The sequence below is a fragment of the Lipophrys pholis genome, assembly GCF_963383615.2.
Source record: "Lipophrys pholis genome assembly, chromosome: 5".
Taxonomy (NCBI): domain Eukaryota; kingdom Metazoa; phylum Chordata; class Actinopteri; order Blenniiformes; family Blenniidae; genus Lipophrys; species Lipophrys pholis.
In genome coordinates this window covers 13,463,652-13,488,046 of record NC_137628.1, presented here as the reverse complement: position 1 = coordinate 13,488,046, position 24,395 = coordinate 13,463,652, and the positions used below count along the sequence as shown (strand labels likewise).

Below are 24,395 nucleotides of genomic sequence, written 5' to 3'. Positions count from 1 at the left end.
TCCCACAGACTTCTTGCATGGATCACTTTTGTGACACTTTTTCCACTGACTCATTTATTACACAGTGTCTTCAAAATGACGACACTGTCCACTCCTGACGAGGTATTTTTAAGAATCCCCAAATCTTTGGCGAGTCCATTTTGATAGCGTCCTGTGGAAAAACATCTGGAGGAAACTCGACAATAAAAGGAGTGATTTACATCAATTAGATAATCCCAACAGGACAAATTCTGGGTCAAGCGCCCGCCTGCCCTCCTACGCTCCCTGTCAAGCCTCAGGTGAGCACGATAGCCTGTTGGCAAGTAACGGGTTAGTGTCTGTCTCCCATCTACACCTCCTCGTCTCATCCCTTTCACCCCCCTTTATCTCCAAGGGCTATATATTGGAGGTGGTGACTCGTCTGCGTCTTGAGCATCACTCGCACCCGCAGACGCTGTTCAGTCTGGTTTCACGAAACGCAGACATGCAAGCGATGAGGTCCCTGTTGAAGCTGGTGGTGATTCTTTACTGCGTGCAGAGCGGAGAGGGCCACTGGCTCCGATCTTTGATTGGTAAGTCATGGTTGACAGGATGCTTCTGACCTGTGACCTTTTGTGGGGAATGTAATTTATGTGAATATAGAGCTCACGTGTTTGTCTGTCTTTTCCAGATCAGCGACAGGAAACAGCCTCTGCGCACATGTCTGAGGCAGCAGAAGAGAGTCAAACAGAGGCTTCGGGATCACGTCCACCTCCGGACCCCGTCCTTCCAGTCCGGGTCCGGCGCCGCCGCTCCACCGAGGCCGCCCCGTGTGGCCTGCGCTCCGTCCTGCTGCAGGTCCGGGACCTCGGGCTGGGCTACGACTCGGACGAGACCGTCCTATTTAAGTACTGCGGTGGGACGTGTCCCCACGTCCGCTCCAACCACGACCTGGCCCTCTCCAACCTGCTGCTTGGCGGGACGCTCCCACACCCGGCACCCGGCGAGCTGTGGCACAGTGCGCCCTGCTGCAGGCCCACGCACCACGAGGACATCGCATTCCTGGACAATTCGCACCGCTGGCACAAGGTGGAGAAGCTGTCGGCGGCCGGCTGCAGCTGCGTGGACTAGACCAGGGGGGTGAGAGCGTGGAGAGCTCGGACTGTATGACCAGACAACGTTGTTTGTGAAAACCTCAGCGCCTTAAAGAAGAGTTTGATCTGTTATCGGCATTAATAATGTGCAGGGCATTAAGCGAGAGCTTATTTAGATTCCTTCATGAAAATTGAAAGCTTTGTGTGTTGATTTTTCTGAAATATCTGAGAACGGTGGCGAAGTGTAAAAGTGAACATGATTCTACATCAGGGATGTCAAACTGAGTTCAGGAGCCAATTAAAGCCGAATTTCATCTCGAGTGGGCCGGACTGGTAAAATAGTGCCACAATAACCCTTAAATTTAAACTTCTTCTTTGTTGTGGTGCAGAGTACATGTGTTGAAGATGTTGATACTTTCAAACAATGAGTACCAAAAATGATTACAATCTCAACATAGAGCCAATTTTAATGAAACTTTCTGGTACAAAATACAGTGAAATGTCCAAAGAACCTCTCTGACAACATGGCTTTGAGACTAATGCCAGTTTGGCAGCATCACAGTATTCTCATCTTGGGTCTCAGTGTCGTGCCCATCGCTCTTAAGAAATTTGCTTTAAAAAAAAATATCAATGGTTTCTTGAAAATCCTTACAATTTCCTTGACGGTTTGGCGATCGGATTGGAGCCTCTTATGGACCTGTTCTGGCCCACTGGATTATTGTTTTACAACCCCGCCCTACATTGACTTGATCATTTTCTGACACGTATTTATTTAAAGATGAAGTTTCATGTGTACAAAGCTGCAAGATCCATTCCAGTCAAACCTTTTACAGCCACAAATATGAACATGTATTTATGTAAGATAAGTTATTTATTTATTTGATTTCCTTGGTCATGATGATTAACTTATTTTGATTTGTGGTATTTTTTTTTTGATGTGCTTGATAAAATAAAATAAGAAATAAACAAACTTGCACACAACAGGAGATTCTTGGGAGTTTCATTGGAGTCGGAAATAGACATGATGTGATGTAATTTGACAATTTTATTGAAGGTGTTTTTTGTATAAAAATGTTGAAATTGTGAGAATACATACAAAAGATTTCCATCACTTAGGTACACTTTTTCTTTTTACAACAAAGGTTTATTTTAATAAGAATGTTGTGTTTTAGTCCATCTATCTGTGAGCCAAAGCTCAGTATTTATGGTGTCTTGTAACTCTTGTGTTGTCTTCAATAATAGCTCCAATGAAAAAAAAAAACACAATTAGTAGGCATACATCCAGTAATTTGCTAAATCTACTAATTTGAGCCAAAAATAAAGTCAACTTTGTCCCTCCTGTGACAATTTGTTGGTCTCGAGTTTGATCCCTTTAATACTTACAGTATGAATGACCCAACACCTGCACAATCTATCATTGTAGCAAAGTGGGATGAAAAGAAATCATTTCCCCTGAATAATCCCTGCTAATCCCAGGAGGATCTCCTCTTTTTGCGCGCTGAAGCTTAAAACACCGGGTCTGCCAGCTTTCCCAGCCTCTGTGGTTCCAGGATCAAAGACAGCAGCGTCCTCTCTTCACAGTTTTTCCGTCCTCTCTACGTGGCCATCGCTTCCTCCTGTGTCTCCTCCGCCCCCCACACCTGAACACACCCCTCCATGGCTGTGAGGAGGCAGGCCTCTGTCGGGTGGAAAGCCAGTGATTGGACAACCGCCTTCCCCACGGGCAACTTCAAGGACAACGAGCCCTGGAACGGAGAGAAAGAGAGACGGAGAACGATCTTGAACTTTCCTGTTCCGACCAACTTCGACGGCTAACGCAGTCCTGCCCACAAAAGTTGGGGTTGGAGTCGAGCCACTCCACCACATGAGCCACAGCCGATTGTGTACCGACCTCCACCAGGTCCCAGAAGTAAACGTGTCCGTCCTCTGAACAGCTCAGGACGTGAGTGTCTTTGCTGGACAGGCAGCAGTCCAGCTTGTAGCCCTTCATCTTATGTCCAGTGTATCTAGGAACGAACAAGTATTATTATCAGAATAACACACAAGAACATTCGTGAATTCTGTGATAGTGTCATTAGAATGAAGCAAGGTGTGTTAACAGTGCCTGAGAGTGTTCGTTCACACAGTAAAGCTAGTTTACTTAGTGTGGATGTAGCTTTACAGTTTTAGACAGATTTATGAATAATAGTTGAGAGAAATAGGCCTTTTAGATACACAGAAAAAAGTCTGAGATCTTTGAGTTCAGCTCATAGAAAATGACAGCAAAAAGAAAAGTTCAGTGTATTAATTGTAATCATTAGAGACGTTGACTTCCAAATGAATAGCTCTAGGTTATTTTATTTGTGAAACCCAACTGAAGTTGGTTAGTGTGTCCAGGAAATGAAAATGTTCTTTTTAAATATTTTAGCCTTAAATGTATTTAGAGTGAAGTTGTGAGACTTTAGAGAGTCTTAATTAAGTTTAGAGTATGTAGTGATAAATTAATGTCCATTGAGAACCTTGTCTGTCCACAGTCTTTTGTCAAATACCTGCAGAGACAATCTCTCTAATCTGCCTCCTATAATCGCTCCAGGATTAACCAGGTGAGCTAAATGAATGGATGGTGAGTGAGTGCCAGTCGGATAGGAGACTCACTCTCCCAGCATTTCCCCCGTGCTTTTATCCAGAAGTCTGACGGTGGAGTCCAAACTGGAGCTGAGGGTGCACTGACCGTCCTGACTAAAACACACACAGGTGATAGGACCTGGAAAAAAAACACACACAGACACACGGACACATACAGACACAGATTTTTGAGTTTCACTGTATTTTGTCTCAAGAGGTTTCATTAAAATCTGCTTTTTGTTGCGATTGTAGTAATTTTCAGTAATAATTACTTTGTGAAAACAGAGACATTTCCATCACGTCAACTCTGCACCACAACAAAGAAAAACCTTTCAGTTTACAATTAAAGGTAATCGTGACACTAGTATGACACTCGGCCCACTCGAGATGCAATCGTGCTGTTTGTGGCTCCTCGACTAAAATCGGTCCGACACTCCTGCTCTAAAGACTGTAAAAGAGGCGACTAACTGTTGATGAAGTCCACATGCATCTGTCCCATCCTCAGGTCGTAGCGTCTCACTCTGCCGTCCACCGACCTGAACACAAGGAGAACATGGACCCCATCAGCTTGGTGGTTTGGCTGGATTGGAGCCTTCCGCGGGCCGGTTTTGCCCCGCGGGCCGGTTTTGCCCCGCGGGCCTGATGTTTGACACTCCCGGCTAACAGGAGATGCTTTCTGCAGTGACGCTTTCAGTGAAAACTGAAAACCCTCATTGTGTTTTGGAGTCGCTTTACACGACGACGGCGAAAACTCCACTTTGTGAAAACGGCTCCCAAGCTAGAACTTTTTGAAAATGCTCCAACTCCGTCTCCGTGGAAACGGAGGAAATGCTGCTCCTGCGCACGCACCACGACTGTTGTAAGATGGACATTAACAACAATGGCAGCCTCCAGAGTGTCATGACTCTCAGTCCATGGTCTCCTGGGACTCGGTAGTTTTATAATCGAGAGTTATCCAGAACAGCAATCAGACGAACGTCCAGGTACTTGCCATTGTTAATATTTGTAGTGTTTTGTTCTCTGCGCATGTGTGATTTCATGACAAAAACAGAACAACAGCGCCCACTAGTGGCCCAACATGAAAACTACGACGTTTTTGACGTTTCTGTGTGTTTCCGTGTAAACAGACATCGTTTTCAGGACCTTTTCGTGTAAACGCAAAACTACTTGACTGAGACAAAAACGATGCATGAAAAAGAGTAATCAATAATACATTTTACGGTGGTTTTCTGAGCTTTCGCTGCTGAACCAAACTTGTCTGTTTCTCACCCGGTGAGCAGCTCGTGCTTTTCCACCTTGATGCTGCTGACGCTGTCTCGAGCGTCGTCCAGAACCTGGATGGGCTCGTATCGTCTGGACCGCGTGTCCCAGCAACGCACTGTCCCATCAATGGACCCTGTGTGCACACGATAGTATTAGGTTTTAACGAACACTTTGAATCTGATGATTAAAGAAAAAAATTACCAATAAAGTCAAAGTCGTCACATATCCGATGCGTGTTTTCACATCAGCAAAGTACACAGAGGCGGAAAGTGTGTTACACACAGCTCAGCCACTGCTCGCCGTTTATCATTCAGCAAGTGAACATTTTATATTCAAATTTGATGTGTTGGAAGCAGGATATATTTACGCATCAATTGATGGTGTCCTCTAGTATGCCAACATGTGAGGCCTGACTAAGACGGCTGACTCGACTGGACGAGTTTGAAAACCACATCGTCAAATCCGAGTCAGCCCATTGAAAAGCTGCTACAGATTTACCTCTAAACTGAGACGACATTGGTGCAATAGTCTGTAAACGTTTTTAACATGCAGATTTGTATGATATTTGTGTAACAATTGCATTTAAAAAAAAAATCACTTTAAAATAAAAAAAATAATTATATGCAGTTTATCATGTTGTATCTTTTATTATTTATTAATTGTTTTTAACTTTCTACTTGTATGTACTTGTATGTTCTTGTTTTATATGGACCTGTGTCTGCAGTAAAGATTATATTGACTGAATTGACTGAGTTTGATAAGTGGCAAATGTGTGGATAGACGACTGAATCACTGCAGGTTCTGCTCCAAGTTCCCAGTCTACAGCGGTCGATCAGAAGTGAGCCAAGGCAGAGAAGGCAGTGAATCTGTAAAACGGTCACCAGTAGAGGCACCACCTTGCATGTTGCAGGACTTAAATGATCTTCAGGGGTCTGGTGGAGTCCATGCAGTCGGGGTTGTTTAGTGACAAAAATGGGAACTACAGAATAAATTTTTTTTATATTTTATTTTATTTGTCATAATGTTATGGCTGATCGGCGTATCACAGCTTACCAGATAAGATGATGGTTGCCTCTTCATTGAACTGCACACAGTTGACTTTCTAGAAAAGTGAGAAAATAATTAATAGGAACACACGAAATAGAAGCACAAAGATGTAAACAGATCAAAACTGGAGACTCAACAAACAATAAATCAGTAAGTAATAAGAGTAACAGCAGACCCCGGCGTGGCCTCTGAGCTTGCGTGTGACCTGTCCTGTTCCCACGTCCCACAGAATCACCGACTTGTCTGAGCTGCAGGAGCAGATGTGACAGTTGTCATAGGAACTGTGGAAACAAATAACACAGTTATTCCTTGAAGGAAAGGACTTTTCCTTTGTTAAGAGTCTTCTTACTTCACAGCCGTCACACTCATCTCACCCGTCAGCATCCAGAACTTCATAGCCGTGTCCGCTGTACGTCTTCAGCAGGGTCCCGCTGCTCACGCTCCACAGCTTTAAAGACTTGTCAGCCCCACAGGAGAGCAGGTAGTTCCCGTCGGCTGAACAGGGAGGGAGAAAGAAGACGAGATTAGGATGACTCACCATGGATAGATTACTCAGGAAGCGGCAATCCGCCACACTGGAGGACCCTGCACACTCCCGTAAGAACCCATAAGAAGAAGAACAGAAGTTTGGTTGTGACGTCAGCCAGCTGCCCACAAAAAATTGCTTGTTCGGCAGGAAAGTTCACACTCTGAGAAAAAGCTGTCGAACTCGCAGGCCACGCCCCCTCACGGCAGGCACACTTCTGTGAAGCAGCGTTTTAACTTTTCCACTGCACAACTTATTTCTCATTTGAAATGTTTTCAGAAATACATTTCACTGAACTGTTTCAGTAACAAAAGAGAAAGTTTGTGTCGGAGCCGCGATGTTGGTCCGGTTTTAACTGCAGGAGCTGACAGCTTTGAGTGATGCGTTCAGGCGCATCACGTAACCCCGCCCTCTGACATGTTAACGAGCTGCGAGGCTCATACAGTAATGAGGTTACATGCTAAACGTGATTAAAAACTGATTCCAGGGCTGGAAAATGGATGTGGAGCACACGGCAGTGCCAAAGTTTCGGCAGTGCGACAAAGACATCCATCGGCCCACATGGTTGGCACAGCCGAACCTAATTTCTTCGAAATTTATTCTTGTTCTTCTGGAGTATGAATCGGCCCTAAGGCCCTGTTAACATGAAAATGTTTCAAGTGAAAAGGCATCGTTTTTGTGTTTTCGTTTCAGTTTCATTTTGAAAACAATGTCCATTTATGGTGAAACGGCACAAACGCTGAAAATTAGGTAGTTAGCATGCCAGGCCATGAGATGGTATTGTTGGTTGTTTTCAAAAAGTTACACCTTTGGAGCCATTTGCAATAAGCTTTTATAAGCAAGAGTTTTGCATTTTTAAATGAAAATGTTGCCGTGTAAGTGGGCCTAAGATGTTGTGTTTACCATTAAATCATGTGCTGGCAAAGTATCTTTCGCTGCCTATTTTTGGTCTTGTAATGTGGAAATAATTTTTCTTTAGGTCTGTATCTTCTGGTTAAAAGACTTGAGTTTTCAAGACGCCTCTACAGAGAGCGAGATGTTCCCAGAAAGAGTGTTTCTAATCTTTTTTTGACCATTTCAACGACTTGTTACGACAGTTCTACAACATTATTGTGTGTTCTTCTTCAGTTTCTTCCAGCATATGAAGTTCTAAGTTCCCAATGAAGGATTTCCATGCAGCGCACCGTTAAAGCGGACCGCCCTGACGGGTCCTTGGCGACAGTCGATGGTCTGCAGGAGATGTTGAGGAAGCTGAGGAGCCTGAGGTCTGGGCTCAGGAAACGCCATCGTATGACCTATGTAGGAAAACAGTCAAACTGATTAATCGAACCTTCAGATTCCAGTTAATTCTGTTGTAAAAACAACGAGTATACTTATACAGCAGATAAATTAACTATTGAACACATCAATATTTTCCTCAGTAAATATATTTATCAGGGTGCTACTGACATGAGATTTTCACCAGACATTGCGGTATCAAGGATATAAACCTGAAATTCCTTAAATACTTTGTACAAGACGACGACTGTGTCTTGACTTAAACTACTATTCACTTAGGTGCATTTAACGTTGATGTGAGTGAATGCCTTAGCTTCCACAAGAAGCTAAATTTATGTAAGTAATAGAACTGTGTATATTATGTTTTAGGATATGTGATAAATTTGTGTCTATTTCTGATACACCTATAACCACCTCTGTGTATATATGATACATTTATGGCAATTTCTGATGAGTTTATGTCTATTTTGTATTTATGTGATAAATACACGTCTATTTTATATGTAAGTGAAACATGTATGTCTGTTTCTGATAAATGTGTGCCTACTTCTACATGCATGTGATAAAAGTTCGTCTACTTCTGTATGCGAATGATACATTTGTCTGTTTTAGATGAATTTATGTCTGTACCAGTAGTCTTGAACGTGGTTACTTCGACAGTAACTTTGTTAACTTTGTGCTTCCTGAAGTGATCAAATATTAAAACATTTAAAAAAAACTTCAACGAACCTGATGGTTGCAGTAAAACCTCAGAGAGGTGTCACATCGGTTTCTGCTGAAGTTAAAGCAATAATCAACGACTCCATTTACCCATTCATTTCTCCATGTTGTTCCATAGCCGGAAGAAACTAGTCATTTCAAGCTAAAAGTTCAAAATGGTTTTACTCAGTTTGTTATGGCATTTGAACCTATGCCTTGAAGTACCCAAAGCTTTTAATTTGAAACACCGTCCGCTTCCTCTTTTTTCTTCCGGTTCGCCGCTGCTATTCAGCTGAGTGTTAGCACTCACTGGACTTTAAATTATACAATTTGATTGAAAACGCGACTTTAAAGCATGTCTACTAACAATATGACAGACCCGAGGAGGCAGAACAAGATTTTGAGGTTTGTAAATGTATTTTTGTTTGGAAAATTTGTTTTTTTTCGTGTAGATTGTTTCATTTAGCGACTGTTAGCTCAGTTTGAAGGGATTAGCATTAGCGTGGTGGTTTAGCAGTGAGTATTAATTCATCTCACTCAAGGATTATAAACGGGTATTATGCCGATGTTTTCTTTGTTTTTGCTGTTTATGATGTCCCCATTTACATTTGTGATCTTGCCAATGGGCTTTTCCATGGCTGAGTGTTACTTATTGTGCAGAATTACAACCTGAAACTCTGTAAGTTAAGAGTCTGTGATATTTATCAGGCTTTCAAGGAAAGAAAACAAACTCTGCTTATTTGGTCAAGTTATTTCATCTAAATTGTAGTCTTTATGACTGTCCTGGATCATTTTCCAATGAAAGAGTAATAGCTCTTACTTAAACCCACCTAATGCATGCAGGAATTACTACATCTACACCTGAACTTAGACATAGAAACTGTCTAACTCATTGAGACATTCATTCAGTAAATACAAGAAAATCGTATGCCTGAATATAGTTATAACAGGAGAAACATGCCAGAGAATCTGAAATGACAGGGTTTTTCTGTGTCTGTTATGACCTTGGAAGGAGTCTGCCATCAGATTATCAATTCAATTTTATTTCTATAGTACCAAATACAAAACTTTAATTTTAAGACATATTTATAGGAGAGAGACATGGTCCAGGGTGGCCTGAACCAACAATAGTCTTTATTAAATGCAAAGGTCTTAGGAGAGACTCTACATTGCAAGTTTGGTTGATTTGAATTTGTCATGTGACAGGTACAAACCTCCCAGCACTGAGACCAACCCCACACTGGAGGACCCCACCCCCGACTACATGAACCTGCTCGGCATGGTCTTCAGCATGTGTGGCCTGATGCTCAAGGTGACTTCCGCACACATGAAGCCGGTTTCTACATGTGCCTACATTAGATGGGAAACCTTGGTCCGTCCCGTTCACTCCATTTAGGAGATTAGAGGTGAAACCACCTTTCAGATGGAGGAATGAAGGACAAGCTGCTGACTTTCAGCACAAAGGACACAATGAGCCAAACAAAGGAGAAGGAGAAGCAAGCTGGGCCTTGATGGATTTTCTATGAATGACTTTCATTTGATTTTCTGTTTTACATTTATCAAAAAAAAAAAAAAACTACGCAGGTTCAGTCTTTCTGATCCTCTCAATGCTTGTGTGTGTGTGTGTGTGTGTGTGTGTGTGTGTGTGTGTGTGTGTGTGTGTGTGTGTGTGTGTGTGTGTGTGTGTGTGTGTGTGTGTGTGTGTGTGTGTGTGTGTGTGTGTGTGTGTGTGTGTGTGTGTGTGTGTGTGTGTGTGTGTGTGTGTGTGTGTGTGTGTGTGTTTCAGCTGAAGTGGTGTGCTTGGATTGCAGTCTACTGCTCTTTCATCAGCTTTGCAAACTCCAGAAGCTCAGAGGACACCAAACAGATGATGAGCAGCTTCATGTGAGTACAGCGCTCCCATCTGTCCCAGTAGCAGCTGGATGTGAGTGCACACGTTTGAAACCCCTGCCAAACGTACCCTGCACAGCTGTTTGATTTTAGGCTTTAAGGATACTGGTGTTAAAATGTCTTCATCTACGACAGTGACTTTGGTTGAAGTGGGGAAATGATGCCGTTATTGCTTTTATACGCGCACATTTTTAAATTCCACCTCACATTTTTTGGAGAACCAAATGTGCCAAAATTAAATATATAAATACACCATTAAATAAATACTTAAATGTGCCATTAATTAATTACATTTGGAATTAAATACATAAATGTATCATTAAATATGCAATAAATTCATGAAAATACCATTTCATTTTATGTGAAAAAAAACTTACATAATTTTTCAGTGGTCTGGTGTTGTACTTCATGAATCAAAGTCAGTGGGAGGGGCTAACGTGAATCTAGTGAAATCCTTCATTTTGAAACATGGCGACAATGTTCCCAGAGGATCTGTGTGAACTTTATCTGGTATTGGTGAGAGATGTTTCAGTCTCAAATGTCTCTCACCACTGAGGCAGCAGGACTGACTCTTCAGCTTGGTTTTTGCAAATAAAGTTCTCTTAAATAAAGTATCCAAACCAAGTCATTGTTTCTTTGTCATGAGTTTTATATATTATGGATGCATCTGTACCACTTTTTTAAAGGACGAGTACGAGCACTAACCCTTAGCTACTTGCCGATACTGAGTACCGATAGGAGTACTTATTAAATGCTATTAAAACTAATCATAATCCATACACAAGTGAGGACTATGTGTTGCTGCGAATCACATCTGCACAGCCTCTGAGTCGGCAATACGTCCACCTCCAACAGCCTTGAAGGCTCCAGGATACTATTGTGTCTACAGTACGCTATTGAGTGCACTCCCCGATGTAGACTGAGGGACCGAGCTCGCTGTTTGAGTGGCTCAGTCCTACTTAAATCATGTTTAGCATGAAACCCAATGTCCTTGGTGACTGTTGCAGGAACCAGCTTTCAGCTCCTCTTGATATTTTGCCAGAACATAATTTACGGTCTTTTACTTTTGTCATTCTCATTAATATCAAAGAATCTCCAAAATGCTCGTCCTCTCTTGTCTACCCGCTGCTGACGTCTCTGACGGATGATGTCACGTAAAACTCACCGGGGAACTTTCACATGTCCGGTGCAGTATCGGTTTTCGGTGCATCCCTAGTTTTCAGTTTTCTTCTGTACATTTAAATTAATTTTGTCCACGTTCGTTATGCTGTAAAATCTCCATCTCCACTTAACTGTAAGCCAATGTGGTTTACATCGAGTCTGAGCCTCATGCATTTTAAACACTGGAGGTTAAACCTTGCCTCTGCCTCTTATTGGGACTCCAGACGAGCCGACTCTAATGTCCAAAAGCTTTTAAGTGAGCAACCTCTCTGAGTGATGCATTCGCTTATAAAAAAAAAAGAGCCCCGCCGTGGGCCCGGGGCACTCGTCCAGGCTTCACAGACAGATTTACAATGAGGGGAAAACCTTCTGCTCCAACGTCTAGATGAGTTTGTATTATAAGGTGAGCTGCAGCCACTCCTAGTTTAGCAACGCTAAAACGTCGCGCTCAGCAAATCAGTCTGTGAACCTAATGCACCGGCCCGGAGTGTGTGTAGTAAGTGGTTCAAGGCCAGTTTTAGGACGTTGGGTCTGGAGCCAAGATACAATCCGAGTATCCGTGTGTTATTAAACAAAGGTGAGTGCCTCCACAGGATAAATGAGGCGTGGAGGGCAGGCATGTCATTGAGCTGATCGGGTGAAGCTGGCTTCACACGTGTTGGAGGGGGAATTCTCCACGGAGCTGCCTGCTGTACTTCAGACAGAATCTGGTTTGAAAAAATGCAACATTTTTGTGGCATCTACTAAAGTCCGCAAGTTATCCAACTTGTTCAGTTCTCTTGATGCAATATTAAGCACAGCAGTTTACACGACAACATTTCATGTGAAAACGCTTCATTTTTGAGTTTTCATTCCAGATTTCGCATTCACAAAGAAACGCGAAGGACGATGTCATTTTCATGTTGGGCCACTATTTGGTGCGGTAAACAACAACCATATGCTATAAACATTAACAATGACTCGTACACGGACATTGAAATGGACAGAAAACGGAGTCAGATTGTTATTCTGGGTGACTGTCGACTATAAAACTACCACGTCCCAGGAGAATATTGACTGGGAGTCTTGACACTCTGGAGGCAAACGTTGTTATTGTCCATCTACTCACGCATGAGTAGAACGACTGTTTACTACGGCTGTGGTGTGCATATGCGACAATAGCCTTTCAAGAAAAGTTGAGTTTCCTCCGATTCCAAGAAGACTGAATTGGAATGTTTTCAAAAAAAGTTGCATTTCCGCATCATTTTTGCCTTTTAGAATTTGGCAAATACACTTCTGGACAAGAGTTTGATTAAATGCGGTCACGATGAAAACTTGATTCCATTTCTTTCCCTGTTGTTTACAGGCTGTCCATCTCAGCGGTGGTGATGTCTTACCTCCAGAACCCACAGCCAATGTCGCCGCCATGGTAACCAGCAGCCAATAACGAGGGAAGTGAATTGTAGCCGCTGGAGTGGGGTGACGGGACAGCTGATTGACCTGCCCCACCCCCACCCAAACCCATCCCCTGGTCATCTATGAGGAAAAGCAGAGACAGAAAGGAAGATCACGAGATAGAAGGAGAAAACAGACAGAGGGGGACATTAACAAGGATATTGCGTCAAGATGGAAAAGATCAGACGTTCTCATTTTTCTGTTTTTAACTACTAAGTCTGCTGTTGGTTAATGTAAAACGTCAAAACATTAACGCTCAAATGATCTGTTTCATAATATAAATAAAGATGTCTTTTAAAAAAAAAACGGAGGGTTTTTATTTGTCTTGGAACAATAACAAATACTTGTGTATTATAACAGTGAATCTCACTTCATCTTTAGATTATCAACTGTTTTTACCATGACGTAGAAAATGTATATCAAAAGGCTTGAACTGACTATTTGACATGCTTCACTTTTTTGCCTTTGTGTACTTCTGCTGGTTTCAGCAGTGTTAATATTTACCATGTGGCTCTTTGGTCTAGAGCAGAAAACGGTTTAGACATATACATGTTACATTTTTTGCTAATACTTTCACCAACAAATCAAAATAGATATGAAGCACTTGAGTGAGATGAAACTCTGAAAGATGATGCCTGTCAAAGTCGCCAAGCCAGGCAAATTGACCTGACTCATTAAGCCCAGTTTACACAACATTTTCAAGTGAAAATGGGGAAGTTTCATTACGTTTTGGGTGTCTGTTCACACAGCAACAGTGCTTGGGGTCTTTTAAAACAGCTCCCAAGTTGGAACTTTTCAAAAACGCACTGACTCCGTCTTCTTGTGAACGGGTGAAAGCACAACCTGTGGCCTGACAATGAGAACTACATTGTTTTCATCGTGTCTGCTGTTTACATGTAAATGGAAATCTTTTTCAAAACTTGGCTGTGTAAAAATGAAACTTTTCTAAAGCAAACACACAAATATGTTGCGTTTTCACTTTGAAACCTCATGTAAATGGGGCCTTTGTCTTGCAGTACATATTTGCACCACTAGATGGTGCATTGGGTCACTTAAATAAGCAGCTGGAGTAATAGAAAATTGTTTTGGTTGGTTACAGTTGTATACTGTATGTTATCAATTCATATTAGTGTTGATTTCAGATCACCAAACAAGTGTCAAAGTTTCAGTGTGAGAAAGCTTGTTTGAGCCCAGACGTCGTCAAAGGTTTGCCCATCTTTCCCTGAATCAGGACCAGAGGCAAAGACTCCCATTCAGATTGTACCAAAGTCTCTTGATTCATAATTTACATGGCGTAAATGTTCGGTTGCCTTTTGTACACGAACCCGGCCCTCAAGGATTCAATCCAAGTGTCTGATTCCAATTCAGTTCAAATTTTCAAGTTATCCGTCCATTACTTCATTAATAGTCCTTGTGAGTTCCCTCGATAAGAGACTCTGTGGTTGCTTGTTTGTAGTTTCTCACCAGGTACGGCCATTGACAACCAGGCCATAAACTTCCTGTGTGTGTGTGTGATGGTGTTGGATAAGGGAGTCTGCGGGACGTGAGACTGATTAAGTGGCCTGTAACTCATGTCCCTCCAGGCTTGGCTCAGCAGCAGCAGCAGCAGCAGCGACCGGCCAGCCACTCTTGGGCTCTCTGCCACATCTCCACCACTGGACGTTATCCCAATTTCATCCCCTCGCAAACTTTTGTGTGATTTTATTTTCCTCCCAACCAGACACTTGAACGCTGCCCTTTATTCCATTGTCGGAGGTTCTCCCCATTCTGTCTGCCCCCGGCGTGATAGTGCAATCGTTGTTGATTGCTATCAGAGGGGAGGATATTGAATTTGTCCGACTCAGCGGTTATCGTTGGCATTGATCGGTGGGCCACGTAATTTGGATATTAAAAACTGTCACAGTTTGCTGAATGGAGTTGTTAAGTTCAGTGGGTTAACGCTGGGAGCGATTTTAATTAAATCTGATTGGGATAATTCAGCCTCGATGGGAGGGAGTAAAAAAGGCCAGTATCACAATGAAACACTAGAGGGCAGGACGGTATCACAAATGAAGGCATCTTGAACCGGCAGGTCTTCAAATTGATCCCCTATTTATAGGTGAATATCTTCCAACTCTACCAACTGCTTTATTGATGAGGCGGAAAGAAATCTGCTATGTGGTTTGCAGACAGTCATTGTTTTGTGTTCATTTATGCCCAAAGTGAATTCTTCAGGCTTGAGACTTGGTCCACAAGAGGAGGAAAAAAGAACCCCAAAAAAAAAAAAAATCTCCATTTGGTGATGTGTCAAGTTTCTTTGTGCCGTCTCAGATTGATTCCCTTTGCCTCATAGTGTTGTGTTGACTGTGAACGATTCGCTCATCTTCCGGGTGAATGAGCTCAACTGAATCTCTTTGAAACGACGCGTTCATTACTCACTTCAGCGAAGTTCACCGTCCTGAGTGACCGTGGTGCAACGCCCCCCCCCCCCGTCTGAACCTTGCATTGCCAGATGTTGGCGGAAGCCTTAACGGTGGTTGCTTTTTAATAAAATTACAATCTGACCCATAAGACTAAACTCTTTGTTCAGTTTGCTCGTCCACCTTACCCTCATCGACAGCGGTGACCTTTGGGTAGCAGCTCAAAGAAAGACATCGTCGATACAAGAAGTGAAAATTAGTTTTCTTTACAGCGTTTACCTTTTTGCGATAAGATTAGGAATGCAGCCAGCAAACAAAGTGGTAAAAACAACTCCTCTGTATTATGCGGCGCGACTTGAGGCTGTTGGGACAAAGTGATAAGGATGTCCCCTCGATGACTTTCGCCGGAGGTACGCAGCATATCTGGGATGAGACTTTAAGAAATCTCCGGGAGTGAGTGTGACTGGTGTCTGGCCTGGAAGTGTTTCCCCGGGATGAGATTCAGGACGCTGCAGGGGACAATAAGAGGTCCGGGCCTCTCATGGACAAAGAGGGTGGAAAAAAACGAAACAAAACAGGAATGAACAGACAGCTGTTCTTATGACGAGGTTGTTTTTAATCAGATTAAGGTTGAGTTTCTGGTGCTTTCTCTTGTCCATATGAATGCATGAGGTCATCATGTTGTTCGGACCCAAAATCAGAAGCCTGTGAAATGTTTCGATTCAAGCATCGTTTTCAGACCATCTTAAAAATGAAGATGTTAATTACCTCTGGATGATGTGAATTCCTTTGAAAATCGAATATTTTTTTTAACAAACTTGCATGGTAGCTGTAGACAGTTTTGGAGTTTGCATGTCCTCAGTGTCCCGATGGGAGATTGTCCCCTTCCTTCTTTGATACATGAACTTGTTTGCTAAGACTTTTTGGCCTGTCCTCTCCATTCCCTAGTTCCCGCTCAGTGTTTGCTCGAATAAAATCTCAATTTCCATCAAGTATGGAAGACGTAAGGATTCAGGGATAATGACGAATATATGCTACTTGAATAAATCCACGTCCAAACGGAAGTCTTTGTTAGTACAGCAAAAAGAGGGACCATTCAACACAAGTTCTTTATCACATCCAAACTGAAAGTGTTTCCTTGGATGACAAGAGACATCATGTTTACACACCGATGCCTGTTTGGGATGAACCCAGCTTGATTGGGTTCGTTTCGATCCGAAATCACACTAGACTGTGTTCAATCTTCAGTAAATGGGACGACAAAGTGGAAGACGCTCCAGCAAAGTGAACGATCCGGCGATGGAGTCTTTAGAAAGACTCTGCACAATGAAATGATTCCAGCGCTTCCAGGCGCTGGTTTGCACCTTCTGCTTAATGAAGCAGTTAATCCCCTGATGAGCGCACAGTAAAATGTGAACCTCTGGGAGGTAATCTTACATGTCACCTTAGAAACACAACTGTCACAACCTCCTCGGTTAAAGGAGGTCACTTCTACTGAAGCTTTGCGTTTTTGGGGAATACGGAGCAAGTACAGACCAAAGAGAGGGAAGAAAACAAACATTTGTTGTTGTTTTTTTGTAGTTTTGCCGGCATCACATTTTAGAAGCGTGTTTAGAAGAATGATTCAAAATGTATATGAAATCCTACAATTTCTCAAAAGGCTTCTTGGTCAAACAGCAGTATCACCCTATAAACACATATAATGAGGTGCTCCAAGGGCCAGGATGTTCAGATTGGGATCGAGACGTTGACATCGGTTAATGCCATAACCCGACATTCGGTGTGAATTTGCATGAAATTGTACTTGTGCACCAAAACCCCCAGTGACACGCCGGCTTTTTTCTGCCTCCTCAAACGAGGTTAAACTGCGCTCAGGCTCTGCAATAATTCACTTTTTTTTTGCGTGTGTGCGAACGCGCGTGATGGGAGGGAGCGTGCATGCACATCTCCAGGCTTTCATTTTCAGCAGTGAGGCGGTATTGCTGGGACCACTGGAGCTGGGAAGATGCTGAGGCTGGCATCCTGCCACACACACACACACACACACACACACACACACACACACACACACACACACACACACACACACACACACACACACACACACACACACACACACACACACACACACACACACACACACACACACACACACACACAAAATGCTAACACGTGAAAACAGCAGGTTCCTATGGTGGAGTGCATGCACTGTGACCAGGAATACTACGAGGTGAGTTTACCATCTGTATCACAGCTGGATGTCGGATTTAAAAAAACAAAAAAACAACAGTCAGATCTGACTTTGGCAACGTCGGTCCGACGTAACATTGAGCCAATTCATCTGGAATGATTGGAATATTTCTCCACCGTTGTCCACTATCTGCTTTCTCTCCAGCTGTATGACACACTCCAGCGGAGCGAGCAGAAGAGACTGAGAGACACTCAACAGTATGATGGTGTTCTGGACCCCATTAAGCACGGAATATTAGGAGAAAAATGTCCTATTTGGCATTTAAGGTGAATTGTTAATTTAAAAAAAAGTAATCAAAAATAAAAACGACACTGAAAAAAATATTTTGAGAATTTTGACTTTTCTACACCTTTGACTCTCATTCACAACATTTAAACCCCAATCAAACATTTTGACTTCACTTTCACCATTTACTTTATCATTTTTATCTACTCTTCCGCTTCACACAACCAGATTCCAGCTGAATACGGTTGAATGCCGAAGAGTACAGCCTGGATGTGTCAGTCAATCACAGGACACACAACCAATACCGCCAATTTAGAGTCACTTTATATGTGGTTTTTTTTTTTGTATTTGTAAGGAAACTAGAGCGAATACATGCATGCCCAGGGAGAACATGCTATCCCACATATCATTGTGTAATGGGAGTACTAACCACTACACCGCCGTGCAGCCCAAAATCCGGCTTAATTTTCATAAGTACTTTTAAATATTTTGTTTCAGATGCATATTTACTATGTACTCTTACCATTTTTAAGTTCTATGGGTTGTACCTGAGTCTGTGTTCTATCGGTCAGAAAAAAAAAAATGCATCATGATAAGAAAAACATATTTAATTGTCATGAGAGATGCATTTATCTTTCCATGTCGACACGTTTCTGTGGTACTGGAGCAGCATTCTGTGGTTGTACAGTGACATCTAGTGGTCCAGCATGATATATACGGATCTATTTTGATATATAGCAGGCCCTATTTACACAACAACGGTTCAACTGAAACCGCATTGTTTTGGCATTTTCATTTTAGAAATGTTTTGCAATTACACTGCAATGCTTGAAAAATGTCTGTTTATAAAGAAATGCTGTTGTTTGTTTTTCGCATCATGAAACCACACATACACACAGAGAACAATACACTCTGAACATTAACAATGGCGAGTACACGGACATTCGTATGGACAGACAACCAAGTTGGATTGCTGTCACGGATGACAGTCAATGGAGTCATGCCACTCGAGGGTCCGCCATCGTTATTGTCCATCTACTTTCGCACATGTGCAGGTTTCCATGGAGACGCAGTTAGAGCATTTAAAATAAGTTCAACCTTGAGAGCAGTTTTCCAAAAGCTGTGTTTTCAGTGGCTCCGAGCACCACTGTCGTACAAACGGACACCTCAAAAGTTTCCCATTTTCACTTGAGACGTAAACAGGGTCTCAGTTTACTTTTATCAACTCTATTCGAATCAACATTTTACTTTGAAATATTACGGTTTTCCTTAAATGATAGATACAGTCAGACTATTAAAGCAACTGTAGAACGTAGTGAGAAATCCAAGAAGCATCATACTTGTTTCACAGAATGTTGGACACACGAGGCAAAAGTGGTCACAGCTGCAGGCTAGTTTGAAATACAGCAAGGCAATATATCACACACAGGCTGATGTAATAAAGGGAAACTAGTGACGGAAGAAAATGCACCAGACAGCAAGAAGTGTACACAGTCAAAAGTCTGCAACATTTAAAGTTACTCTGCCAGAAGCCACACGGGAAAACTGGAAAAAATGTAGGAGCCAGTTAAAGTCGAATACGTCGTCAGTACCTTTCTGAAGGAAATTCGTCATCACACTCAGACGAACACGTTTGTCCGGCATTTCTATTTCGCGACGGATACCAGGATTTGTTGACATGTTACGGTCACAGAAAAGCCAGAAGACTTCCGAAGCAAGATCCCGTTTGTACGCTCGATTCTCAAGAGGAACATGAGCAACATTTCAGACTGCTCACATGGCTTGATTACTCTTTCTTTGAGAAAGTCCGGCTTTTCTTTTGGACTACATCAGTCAAATGTTGATATTTTCGCTGGAGCTGCTGTGACGCCATCTTGGTTATTGCAGAAACTTTCCGAAGATGAAGTCAGTTAGCAAAACCAAAACACAGTTCGACCGGCAACAAATTCCGGTTTGTTTGCAAATATTTTGACTTGGGTGTGATCGATTTAGGCAACTGCAGGTCGGAAATGAGTGGAAATGGTCTTGTTTGCGTGTATTGGTTTATTCTGTGCACAGCAGTGATTCCTTTTATGGAAAGTATCTTTTATAGATTTTTTTTCTTGTAGAGTAACTTTAAATAAACACAAAAAAATGATTGGAGGTTGGAGCTCTTTGTGGTGGATTGACACAACGGTAATAAGGCTGAACACATAATAAAGAATAAACGTGTGTGTTCATGCAGCTTGGATGACAGTTGGAAAAAGTCCCATTTCCCAGTTTACAGTGTCACATGACAATGACAAGCAATATATGGCTGCCTCACTGCTGTTATCTTAAAGAGACATAAAGTCTTGAGCAAAAATTGGAAGGAAATAACTTATTTGTTCTAAGGTTCACCTCAACAACTGCCATATTGAGTGACCTGCTTCTGGTGGGAAAGTTCCTACTTTCTAGTGGGGAACATGCGTCTGAAAACACCCAAACTGGAAGCTTCCCAATTGAAAATTTGGAAGGTTTTAGAGAGCTGTTAAGAGCGTGACTGTTTAAATGGCATGTGAATGCTGTGAACTGGGGAATGTGATCTTTCCAACTGGTTATTTTCCAGTTAACAGGCTTGTGAAAATCACATCAGAAGCCTCCCACTTTCCCAGTGGGAGGCTTCCAGTTTGACAGTGTTCATATCCATTGCTTTCCCTCTGGAAAATTACCTTTTCCATCTCCAATGTAAATGTAGTTTTTAGTTCTATAGCATATTTTCCCACATGACCGGTCACATTCACATACACTAATGGTGACAGCTGCAATTTGGGGTTCAATACTTTCTAAAATACACTTTTTTCTTTCAACCAACTGAGCCACAGGAGATGTTGACAGGAAGAAGAAAAAAGCAATAATTGATCGATTATGATACATTAATTGCTACAAAACTGGTTTAAAAAAAATCTAGTCTAACAAAAAGTACATTTTAAGGTTTGATTTAACCCTTGTATGGTGTTTGGGTCTGTGGGACCTATTAAAAGATTTTTAAAAATGTGTCTCCCTTGCATGGGATAAAGAGGTATGGATGGATGGATGGATGGATGGATGGATGGATGGATGGATGGATGGATGGATGGATGGATGGATGGATGGATGGATGGATGGAGCTCAAACTCATTGGCCGTGGCTCATTTTCTGTGAAGGACATCCTATATCAGAATATATTCTCAATGGCCATACACAGTACACCACACCCTTCCAAAAACGGACATTGTTTTCAAAACGTTACCATGTAAATGGAAAACTTTTCAGAAACAGAAATGCCTCTTCACTTGAAATGTTGTCAAGTAAACGGAGCTGCTGCCATGATTCTTTTAACACATTTTGCTACTGGAGCTGCTGCTGCTGGGTTAATGTCAGTATTTATCATACTGAGCACATGGCCGGTGTTGAATTCACTTTCTTTATTCAAAAAACAAACCAAGCCTCGAACAGATTCCACTTTGAATATAAATACATTGAAGTAAGTCTAAAATATCGTCTGAAAGAGAGAGAGAGAGAAAGACAGAGGGAGAGAGAAAGAGGAAAAGAGAGAGGGAGAAGGTGAAAAGAGAGAGCGAGAGAGAGAAAGAAAGAGGAAGAGATAGAGATGGGGGATGATGAGAGAGAGGAAGAGAGAGAGAGAAAGAGGAAGAGACAGAGAGGGGGGATGAAGAGAGAGAGAGAGAGAGAGAGAGAGAGAGAGAGAGAGAGCGCGCGAGCGAGCTCCTGAGTAGTGGATGACTCTCGGAGCTCACTGACCGACTCGCCCCCTCCAGTCCCGGACACACACGCACACACAGACAGCGGTACCGGGAGGAGGACTACCCTCGGAGCGCCGCACTCACCCCCCTCCGGTCGCTCCTCAGACTCCTCACCGGCGGACATCACTTTTATCGGGATGTTCCTCGCGTGAACATGGAGTTGTCCTCCCCTCCGGCGGCCAGCACGGTACCGATTCTCCTCCGCCGGTCCGCCAGTCCTCCGAGCATCGCCGCCCGGCTCCCAGCCGCCTCCGCCCGACAGGTGAGCGGGTCGCGGCCGCCGGAGACCCCGCGGGCAGATCTGGAGTCCCGGAAGCCCGCAAGGTTAGAAGCAGTCCCCGGGGAGAGGAGCACCTGACAGGCAGGTGAGGCTGCAAACATTTCCCTGCAAAGAACCAGGAGGATAGTTTGAGGTGGACTTCATGCTCCAGTCCCTCTGGAGAAGCAGCTGCTGCAGGACAGCGGGGAGCAGAGTCTGACATTGTGTCTCTGCTTGTGAATATCTCAGCTCGGCTTGCACCATATATCGGTAATATGTCATTATTTATGATACAGCGTAAGACCGAGCTTAATAAAGTAGTTGTCGTACACTGCAATCACGCTTTGCAAAATCAGACCCTGTTACGCATCGTTTTTTGTGATTTCCTTTCAGAAAACTTTTGCATTTACATGGCAACATTTTGAAAACGATGTAGTGAGCATGCCGGACCACTAGTTGGCGTGGTAGGTGGTTTTTGTAATGAAACCACACACAGGTGCAGAGAACAATACACTGTAAAAAATGAAAATGGCGAGTACACGGACATTTGTATGAACACATTACGAAGTTGGATTGTTATTAGGGGTGATTTAACTATAAAACTGCCAATTCCTTGGACAATATGGACTGGGAGCCATGACACTCCGGAGGCTGCCGTTATTGTTATTGTCCATCTACTCCAGCATGGGCAGAAGAACCACTTACAACAACCATCGTGCTCAACGACCATAGCAGCGTTTCACAAAAGGTGCGATTAACTCCGTTTGCTTGGAGATGTAGTCAGGACATTTTCAAAAAGTTGCGTTTCCCCTGATTTGGGCGCTGTTTTCAAAAAGTTGCATTTTCAGTGGCTCCGAGCGCCCTGGTCGTGTAAACGGACCCCCAGATCACATGAAAACAAGCCTAACAACAAGCCACTTTTGACAATCAGGGGTTTTGAAGCAGGAATCCAACTAAAGGAAGGTACTTCAGGAACTTGTCGTTAATCATTAGATCGAGGCAAGCATAGCGTGTGATTACGGCAAGAGATGAGCGATCATGACATTATCTTCTTGTGATCTAAAACTCACTGGTTTTGTGTCGCGTGAACCTGAAATAAACCTCTGACTTCCAGAAATTTCACAACCGCAGTCCACAGTGTGCGCCTCACAGTTCGACCAATGATCACTCAGAACCAATAAGAAATGACAAACGGAATGACGGTCACGCTACTACACCAGACCAAATTTTTGCAGGTTCCAATGATATAGCGAGCGAGACCACCTCTCAATTGTTAGTTTACTGCTAGCTTCTCAATGCACCTAAATTCTACTAGATTAACAGCTCTATGATGATATACAGCAGTAGTTCTCAACCGTTTTTTTTTTTTTTGTGAGGGACTCACATTTTTAGCATTGTGAACAATACCCTGTACAATTACAGAGATCAAAGGAATCTCATAACGCACTATATGTGAAATAGAGTTTCTTATTACATTTGGAAATGATGAGTTCCTTTTTTCTGAAGAAAACTCTTCCAGTTTACTCACCATCTCAAAGTGTTTGGCGGCGCGATTCAGCCCGCCTGTTTTCATTCACCAGTTCTTCAACACAAAAGATGAATTCATCTCTCGCGCCATACTATGGAAACTATTAAAGTGAAACGCACAGTCATACCCAAATCTATGAAATTTCGAAACCTGTTTGAAGGAGACGTTTAACATGCAGGATTACAGATCTTTAGGACCAGGAAATAAGACCTTGGGTCAACTCCAGTGATCATTGGACTAATGATAGTCGTTCGACTGACAGATTAGTCTTCAAGAGATTTGTAGTGCTAGAGAAGGTACCATATTTACAGTTTTTGATTCAGAATAATGAATAACCCCCCCAGAAGGACCAGTACAATTCGTGCAAACAATCATAACCTCATCCCTCTGTTGTGTGTGTGTGTGTGTGTGTTGCTCGTGAAGTTAGGCAAATAACCAACTAACACTGGCTCATTTGATCTGTTCATACACATTTCTTCAGCAAGATGGTCGAGTGAGTCACTCTAACATGTAGCCTCGTCCCCCAGTCCAATCACCAACTAGAGAACATGACAGGAGAAAAAAAATAAAAAATCCTGCTGGCTGATAAGCAGTTCTGGATTCACAGGGCCACTCCATCTTTGTTTTTTTTTTAGCATTTTGGCTGTATGAAAAATGTTTTGATGTAATTTACCAAGGCGGCCAGTTCGTGCAGCCTCTTAAACGCGGCGTGAGCTGGAATGCGTTTGTAATATTGCTTTTATCGGACATTTCACTATTACGCAAGCCTTTTACACAGCATGAATTTTTGATGGAGTCTGCTTCATTTACACAAAATTGGATTCATCCTTCATGAGAACTGACACATTTGGCTAATAAGCAGCAGTAGCGGTTGAGGCATGACATGTGAAATTCTACAAGCAAATGTCTCCACACATTTAGTATGTTTGGAATGGAAAAAGAAACGGAAGGTAAAAGTGCCACAGATTTTTTTTTAATTGAAGTTATATGAAACTTTGACTTGTTAATTCCTGAC

The 24,395-nt window shown here is 42.6% G+C and overlaps 2 protein-coding genes across 3 annotated transcripts; one reads left to right on the top strand and one right to left on the bottom strand.

The window, feature by feature from the left end:
- Positions 1-1,496: 1,496 nt before the first annotated feature.
- On the bottom strand, positions 1,497-8,629 carry wdr83 (WD repeat domain containing 83). 2 transcript variants are annotated; one of them, XM_080464136.1, is made up of 10 exons: positions 8,581-8,629; positions 7,677-7,787; positions 6,341-6,461; positions 6,142-6,247; positions 5,973-6,021; positions 4,926-5,052; positions 4,125-4,192; positions 3,687-3,795; positions 2,944-3,058; positions 1,497-2,797 (listed from the first exon to the last, which is right to left on the bottom strand). In XM_080464136.1, exons 1-10 carry the CDS (start codon positions 8,582-8,584, stop codon positions 2,648-2,650), a joined length of 960 nt encoding a protein of 319 aa, XP_080320262.1. In that variant the 5' UTR covers positions 8,585-8,629; the 3' UTR covers positions 1,497-2,647. The 2 variants fall into 2 exon arrangements, with proteins under 2 accessions (XP_080320262.1, XP_080320263.1); XM_080464137.1 differs by having other exon boundaries at positions 8,500-8,615.
- A 116-nt stretch (positions 8,630-8,745) lies between these two features.
- wdr83os (WD repeat domain 83 opposite strand) lies at positions 8,746-13,079 on the top strand. The gene is made up of 4 exons (XM_080464789.1): positions 8,746-8,874; positions 9,676-9,781; positions 10,256-10,353; positions 12,866-13,079. Exons 1-4 carry the CDS (start codon positions 8,825-8,827, stop codon positions 12,930-12,932), a joined length of 321 nt encoding a protein of 106 aa, XP_080320915.1. The 5' UTR covers positions 8,746-8,824; the 3' UTR covers positions 12,933-13,079.
- The last annotated feature ends 11,316 nt before the right edge of the window (positions 13,080-24,395 follow it).

Excerpts from the sequence above, each read along its gene's own strand:
- wdr83 (XM_080464136.1), bottom strand. Across the intron at positions 6,022-6,141 it reads AGCTCAGAGGCCACGCCGGG|AAAGTCAACTGTGTGCAGTT; the intron begins GTCTGCTGTTAC and ends TCACTTTTCTAG. Across the intron at positions 3,796-4,124 it reads GCATGTGGACTTCATCAACA|GTCCTATCACCTGTGTGTGT; the intron begins GTTAGTCGCCTC and ends TTTTTTTTCCAG.
- wdr83os (XM_080464789.1), top strand. The coding sequence starts at position 8,825 with ATGTCTACTAACAATATGACAGACCCGAGGAGGCAGAACAAGATTTTG. Across the intron at positions 9,782-10,255 it reads TGTGTGGCCTGATGCTCAAG|CTGAAGTGGTGTGCTTGGAT; the intron begins GTGACTTCCGCA and ends TGTGTGTTTCAG. Across the intron at positions 10,354-12,865 it reads CAGATGATGAGCAGCTTCAT|GCTGTCCATCTCAGCGGTGG; the intron begins GTGAGTACAGCG and ends TGTTGTTTACAG.